Here is a 7,566-nt window from a genome sequence, read left to right as displayed (position 1 = left end):
AGGCATTTATGCGAAAAGCAAGCAGCTTAGCCCTGTGCTCAATGCATACACTTCTCTCTGTTGCAGCTCTTGGTGTGCCTCCGGATATTGACCCGCAGGTGCGTCCATGACAACATCGCGAAGGAGGAGATTCCGAAGCTTTTCCCTGCAGAGGTGTTGCCCGAGCTGCAAAGGCTGCTCACTTTGCTCCTGCAGAAGTTTCAGCCGGAGTGGCGAGAGGACACCTTAAAGGATCAGGTAATACAGACCTGAGCAGCAACGAGGGGCTGTCTTATGAACATTTAATCTGAAAAGAATGCAATTGATCCAGTACTGAGGTCAATAGTTAGCATGTTTTTAGCTTTATCCTTTTCGTGGTGTTTGTATCTGCTTGTTATTGTCTGAAGGATCTGTGGTCTCAGTTTAGTGTGATGCGTTATTTTGTAGGCATCCGCGGCGAATTCGGGAACAACAGAAGGCCATTTGAGTAAAAATCAAGACGCGTTAGAGCAACCAGCTACTGCACAGGTTAGTTCAAACAATTGCTATCATGTGCTTTTGCATAAATGCCTTGCCATTTTGCTGGAAGTTACTTGATCTGTGAGATGCTTATTATTCTTTTGTATGTGAGAGTTCAATGACTGGTCTCTGAAGCTCTCCGTTAAGAAAACTATTTCAGTAGTTTTTGGGGTGCAATCAAGATATATTTGATGAAAGGTGTAATTCGTGTGAATCATCATGTTCCCTGCAGATTCACTGTGGTGCATCATCAACAAAGGTGTCGTCTGAATCAGGAGAGAAAGAAGGGAAGCTACAGTTAGCTAAGGATTCCTTAGACAAAATGCTCAACGATGTATACCCAGTCAGGGGCAAAGTGTCAAATGCTGTGAGTAATGATTCTTTAGACAAATGCAGAGCGTTGGCTGATTTATTTTCCCTTTTGCAATTTAACGTTTTTGCAGACTTGCAGTGAGTAATATCAAATGTTTCTAACCATCTTTTGCAGGGCAATACCAACGGGGGTCATGGAGAAGCAGCAAGAAGCACTTAGGAAAGGATGATTGTGCTGCTTCTTTTTTAGCTCCGAGGGCATTTTTTAAATCATTGGTAGATAACATCTTTGCAACTAGAATTATTGTGTTCTTTATCAGACAGAACGCAACTTCTGCCATGTTCTTCGGTCTTTACTGGTCTACGCCCTAGGGTTGATGGCAACATTGGAAATAAGAGCATCTCCAACAGCAGCCTATTTTAATGCATTACCGTTTTATGAGCTTTTGGACCCCCAACCCCCCACAAAAACCTCCAACAGCTGCTCTTGTTGGAAAATTTTGCAAAATGTTTTTTGTGCAGCCCAAAAAAAGGCAGCGCCGGCTGTGTATTTGCGGCATGCACACGGCTGCTGCAAACGCAGAATCGAGCCACGCGCAACCCAACTGTTGCCATCCGGAACATTCCCGCAGCCAATTTCCCTCCCGCGCTGCCATCACCCCCAGCGGATCCAGACACTCCCGCCACAGCTGCACTACCATGATGTCCTGATCTGTCGTCCCCCTCCTCCAATCGGCTGCACCGCCGCCACAACACCCATTTCCACCTGCCGTCACGCCGCATCGCCCCACCGACAAATCTGCACTGCTGTTGCGCCGCATCTGTCGGATGTCGTCGAAACGTGTGAAGAGCAAGTTCAGCTACCGTGGCGTTTAGCCACTGGAGTTCGGCCGTTTCAGCATCGAGTTTCAGCGTGACGGCCGACTGTATTGGCTCGGCACCTTCGAGACGGCGAAGATGGCCGCACGCGCCTACGACATCGTTGTGTGGAGGCTCAGTCGGCTGTGGCACGAGATCAACTTCCTGGTGATCGAGACGCGGGCGGATGTGAAGTTCATCGGGCTGCCAGTGACCAGTGAGTCCCGCCCGACAAAGAGGAAGACCCGCATCATCCTCGAGTAGAGGGACGCCAGGGAAACCAATGAGGCGGTGATGGCAAGGTTCACGAGGGCAAACCCGCACCTCATGCAAGCGAAGGAGTTCTTCTGAAAGAGGGACAACGAACACAAGAAGGCGGAGCGCAAGACAGAGGGACAACAAGCTCGAGTTCGGCAACAAGGTTGAGCTCGGCGATGAGCGTGACGAGTCCGACAACATTGACTAGGACAACCTGTAGGGTGTTCATAGGAGTCTATTGTAATGTTAGAATGATATAGTAGTTTAGATGTTCATTTAATATATGCAATGTTTGAATGTTCAAAACTTTTAATGTTTGAAGTGAACTATGCAATGTTTGAATGTTCTAAAAAAAATATTTGCATGTTTGAAGTGCCCCATTTTAGGGCAGCCGTTGGAGATGAAGATTTTCAATTGCCCAAGTCATTTTTTGGTGCCCTAGAATAAGGCTAAGCATAGCGAACATGCTGGAAAATAACCCTATTGAAGAAATAGGACAACTAAGCACTAACCACGATAATTCTCCATCGAACCACCTGCTGTTATGCCCAAAAATTTGTGGTTCATGCTCAATGCTGACACATTCTTAAAGCACTTCAAACATGCATTCGTAAAGCACAAGTCATAGCGATTTCCTCATATCATATCAGCCAACAAAAGCAGTTATTCGTAACGCTGGTAACAAACCAACACAGTTCCATGACAAAGTCTATACGAAAATCACAGAAATTAAGCTGCAGTAGCTTTATTATTTGGAGATATCATGGACTCAGCTGGACCAGCGTGCTGCTTGTTCTAGGCACATCAACATACTTCCTTCACATTTTGGATCTAGATACGCATGATGTATTCTGTATTTTGATCCGATGCCAAGATGTGTTGAGGATTCCTCTCAGATTCCATATGTCCTCCACGTTTTCGGGTTGAATGTTTGCGGCCGAATCCACCTGTTGTCCACGAGGCGCATTTTCAGACTCATTAATCTGAGCAACAAAAGAGTGAAACAGTAATGCTTCTAGTGGGGAATTCTACTTACCGCCTTAGCTACTATCTCGGCATTTGCTGGTATGTCCAATGTGGCCTCAAATAGAACCCATGCCCACTTGTCGCTTTGAGCTCCATCAGAGACGTATGGCACATTGCTTTTCTGATATCTATGAGCTTCAACCCATGTTTTACCCCCATCAACAGATATATCTACTCTCTCAATGCCGCGGCCGCCGCCTGAGACTGCATATCCAGCAATTCTAGCCTGCATAGAGCATGCAAACCAGTGTGTACAACTCATCAGAATGTACTGATGCTACCTACACAAGCTGCAGTATCAGCTTACGCATCCCTTTCTATCATGGAAGTAATGCTAACCTTTCCTTCCTTGATAACATCCACATCTTCCAGGGTGCAAATAGCAGACTGCTTGGTCAAATCCAAAAAGAAATTAAGATAAAATAGACTTGACTTCATTAACACAGAAGCAAAAAAACAAAGGTTTTATGAGAACTAAGTGCTTCAATGTTTCATAGGTGCATCCTGCAATAAATACATAAACAGAACAAACTCATGGTAGATTAATATCTACCAGAATACCAGCTCCACTAATCATAAAAGGCCACATCTAAGGCAGGACACAGCATTCTGTTCCATAAATTTAGAACCCATCTAGAATATTCTTGAATCCAATGTAGATCATTTTAAAATGGCAGATAATCGCAAGGAAGGAATATGCAAACAGCCTCCGGCCCAGTATCTGCCTTCTCTATAGTAAATGGATATGAGACTAATCAACTTTTCTGTTCACAGGGCATTATAAAAAAATTCGTAACTGCAGTATATTGTAATGTCTTTTATTTGCGTGGATTTAGTCCATTGTAGTTGACAAAGAAAAAGATGTTTAATAACATCTAGCAGTGGGTTCTGAGTATAACTACATAATTTACTAACTGTGATTACTTCAACAGACAAGGGAAGAATTGCCAGTACATTATACCTGCACAGGAAAATCCATTTGTGGTCTTCTAGTTGACCAATTAATATTGTCCCAATCTACGGTAGGTGGGAACATCTTGTAATCTTTTTGCATAAAAAAACCCTGGTTGAAAACAGCAATCAGTGTTTATTCCCAGAGATTATATTGAAGAGGTACTGCACTTAAATTTTCAGTAAACCTGGCATTCTTCCTTGATTATGTTGATGCTGTCAAGCCATTTTACGGAGCGTGCACCTATAACACCAGGTACGACCACACGGAGTGGATATCCATGGTCACGATTGATGGTCTATACATCGTAAATCACGGCGGGTGAAATACGGAACATAGCAACACAGAAGCCATAACAGCAGAATATTTAGCCAGATAATAAGGTTGCATCTAAATTTGAGCAAAGAACAACTGACAAGTAAACATTTGATAAATCAGAATCTGGTGTAGCAGTGCTAGATGGATAAAGTGCGACACAAAAGCCAACGCACAATAAGCTTAGGGTGGATATATATGTTCAGCAAGAGAAGCTTCAGGTGTTGTTTTCATACTAAACACTCTGCCTTAGGAAGTAAACACCTATATATGCATAATACGCTATTATGTTCCAAGAAAAACCTTATACATATTATGGTATCACAATATGTCAAACTATTGACTCTATTTCATCAAAATCAGCTTCAAAGAAACAAATGCATTAGGTAATAATTAAGTGCTAACAGAAAATCATCTTCAAAGAAACACATGCATGAACAAAAAAGTGAGAAGCAGCAAGCAAAAACTAGGACAAAAACATTCGGAATAACTGATTTTGAAAAATAGTCTGAACCCCAGAGGAACATTAAATCGGTTCAGCTTTCAACTATTAAAAGAAAAAAAAAATCAATGCGCAATCACCTCTCCATTCATTTCATATGCGAGTAACACATCAGCATCAGGATCTGTTGCCTGCTTTAGTGGAATTGATGCCTTATAGGGGCCACCTTTCTCCTCCTGAAATACGAAAGTCTCAAGATTACTGAGGTAGGCTACAAGGATTGCTGCTGATCAATAAATACAGACATACTCACTTTACACCTGTCAACACTGACAAACTCAACATGTTTGCCTCCTAAAGATGTGACTGAACTGAGTTTATGTATTCCAACTAGTTCAAGGACATCAGATAGTTTTGCTCCACCCCAAGTTGCTGGAACGATTAGTGCAAAGGTAAAAACATTGTAGAATAACCAAACTACTACCTCTGTTCCAAAATATAAGACGTTTTTGCAGGCTAAACCAGCCTACAAAAACGTCTTATATTTTGATACGGAAGGAGTACAAGAGAACAAAATTGTATCTGAATTATATAAGATAATTGGTGAGGGCGATTCAGGCCCATTTTGTTTTTTATGTGTATAATAATCAAGCAGGGTATTGTTCTTCATTATGTAGATGAAACAAAGGTACATAGAATAGTCTATGAAAGCACTGAGACTTATAGCAGAAACCTAATTCTAGGGCAAGTAAAAAGGCTCACGATACAAGTAAACTCCCTCCACTTGTACTATTGTTATCCCTACAATTCTTGTGGTACGCTAAATATGTTCATGCAGTAATGGTAACAGCATGCCCATTTCTGGGTGTCAGCATTCAGAAATATGGGTGCATTTCTATAATAGAATTAAAATGCATTCCTTACATTCAGAAAATTCAGATTACCATAATGCGCCTCTTACCATTTCCAAGAGCAGATACATCCCATCCAACACCTCTCACTTTCCGCACCTTACTCATTGCAGTTCTCTTATTGCCTGCACACTTTTATATAACAATTATATTGTTAGATCACTATTTACTAGCAATACTCATACATTAGCCACCATAGAAATTAGAAAGATAAGAAAAGCATTAAAGGGACTTGTCGCAAACCTGTAATGTTGCAGTGACATTGTACTTCGGAAGCATCCTGAGTGTGAAATTTGTGTTGATTATTTACTAAAAGATAATAAGTATTTGAAGGTGCATGATAAGAGATTAAGAAGAACATTACCTAATGTCATCCATGGACAGCTGGATATGCTTATTCATGAGGCCACTGATGGAAACACTGTATCTGTTCAACGGTCATATAGAAGTATAAGGTTTGGTCCTACATTAAGGGTTTGTAATATAAATTATAATGATACATGATATGTATAGTTCTTTCTATAAAAATGGAAACCTTGAGATATCATCAACTTTGGGAATTGGTCCATGATTCCTCTTGTAGAAGAAATCCACTGGGGTGATATAAGATGAAACTAACGCAGATCGATGAGGCTCAGCATTAAATGGCTCCTGCAGAAAAGCAGACAACCCCACCAGGTCAGTGCTATAAGATTCAAATGAAGTGGGGTGAAACATATTGCGAACGTGCTAAATAGAACTCCTCTATTTCTTGTCCTTTCTAGGAATCAGGTATTGTTTCTATAAGCAATGACTTACGACGAAGCGTAGGAATGGGTTCCAAGACAAACTGAGAATACATCAACCTAGCCCGTCCAAATTAATCCAAAACACACAGACAAGTCACAAATGCGTACTTATTCTTTTTTTCCATCAATATAAAGGAAAAGTTCCTGCTGCACAAGAAATGGTACTCCTATAGAATGTTGTAATTAATTCACATACATGTCACATACTCCCTCTGTCCCCAAATACATGACGCATAAATTTAGTCAAAAATTCAATGCTTTCTAGGTTTGACCAAATATATAGAAGAAAATATCAACAACTATAATATTGGATGAATACATTATCAAAATATATCTAATGATGAATATATTGATATTGATTTGGTATTATTTATCTTAATATTTTTGTATACATTTGGTCAAACTTAGAAAGCATTGACTTTTTGACTCAGTTTATAAGGCATGTATTTCCGGACGTAGGGAGTAATCTGGTTCTACATTTGTTTGAATAAAAAGTTTCGCCAATTGCATGCGTCTAATAAAAAAAGTTTTCTTATTTGTCTTTTTTCTATCTTCCCATTCATCTCCACTACACCCCTCGTCTTCTAATTCCTTCCGTTTGACTAAGCAATTCTCTATAATAATTCGCAAATCCAAATCTGCTAATTGTTCCCTAATAGCAGCTGCTCCTGTTGCAATTTTCTGATTTTGAAATGTTGCAAAGCCTGGGGTAGAAGAAAAGGGAGAAATGTTGTGGTTACAGGATGCAACTTCCTCTTCAAATAAACCTCGTAATCGTATGCTAGGCCCTCCAACTTCTTAAGAAGGAAATCCACATAAGTATTTTTCATACATATGAATAGAGACCATTACGACGAAAGTTCGAGTTTGCGTGTTTCGAGTCAACGGTCAAGTTCCTCAAACAAATCTCCTAGAGAAATCAGCTCACTTCATTCCGACAACTTGTGAGAAATCCAGGAATAGCTGTTGTTACTAAATGCTAACTACACGTAGCAGCAGGCTGGAATCCCAGTTGGAGTGTACTGGAACGAGGACTTCATCGCCCTAATCAGAACTGGAGAGGGAACCCCGATCGTACGCCTTGGTACCGGCAGTCGAACGCGCACCTCATCACTATACTAAAATCCCGAGCCTAAACACGGACGCCCGATTGACGGCTCATATCAGCAGCCGGACGCGCCATGGCATAAACGGCGACGCCCGCGA

The 7,566-nt window shown here is 41.1% G+C and overlaps 2 protein-coding genes across 2 annotated transcripts in view; one reads left to right on the top strand and one right to left on the bottom strand.

The window, feature by feature from the left end:
- LOC119334693 overlaps positions 1-1,164 on the top strand; it is a 1,803-nt gene extending 639 nt beyond the window's left edge. The window contains exons 2-5 of the mRNA XM_037607234.1: positions 67-237; positions 427-507; positions 731-865; positions 986-1,164. Coding sequence (XP_037463131.1) covers positions 67-237; positions 427-507; positions 731-865; positions 986-1,030 — 432 coding nt within the window. The 3' untranslated portion in view covers positions 1,031-1,164. The remainder of the gene's footprint in view (positions 1-66; positions 238-426; positions 508-730; positions 866-985) is intronic.
- A 1,348-nt stretch (positions 1,165-2,512) lies between these two features.
- LOC119328606 (sulfite oxidase-like) overlaps positions 2,513-7,566 on the bottom strand; it is a 5,742-nt gene continuing 688 nt past the window's right edge. The window contains exons 2-12 of the mRNA XM_037601593.1: positions 6,108-6,223; positions 5,937-5,999; positions 5,816-5,852; positions 5,623-5,704; positions 4,975-5,093; positions 4,802-4,897; positions 4,092-4,202; positions 3,914-4,015; positions 3,292-3,339; positions 2,963-3,178; positions 2,513-2,873 (exon numbers count right to left, since the gene is read on the bottom strand). Coding sequence (XP_037457490.1) covers positions 2,745-2,873; positions 2,963-3,178; positions 3,292-3,339; positions 3,914-4,015; positions 4,092-4,202; positions 4,802-4,897; positions 4,975-5,093; positions 5,623-5,704; positions 5,816-5,852; positions 5,937-5,999; positions 6,108-6,223 — 1,119 coding nt within the window. The 3' untranslated portion in view covers positions 2,513-2,744. The remainder of the gene's footprint in view (positions 2,874-2,962; positions 3,179-3,291; positions 3,340-3,913; positions 4,016-4,091; positions 4,203-4,801; positions 4,898-4,974; positions 5,094-5,622; positions 5,705-5,815; positions 5,853-5,936; positions 6,000-6,107; positions 6,224-7,566) is intronic.

This window comes from Triticum dicoccoides, chromosome 7A (assembly GCF_002162155.2).
Source record: "Triticum dicoccoides isolate Atlit2015 ecotype Zavitan chromosome 7A, WEW_v2.0, whole genome shotgun sequence".
NCBI classification, from domain to species: Eukaryota; Viridiplantae; Streptophyta; class Magnoliopsida; order Poales; family Poaceae; genus Triticum; species Triticum dicoccoides.
The sequence above is the reverse complement of the archived record's forward strand: the minus strand, read 5'-3'. Positions and strand labels throughout refer to the sequence as shown.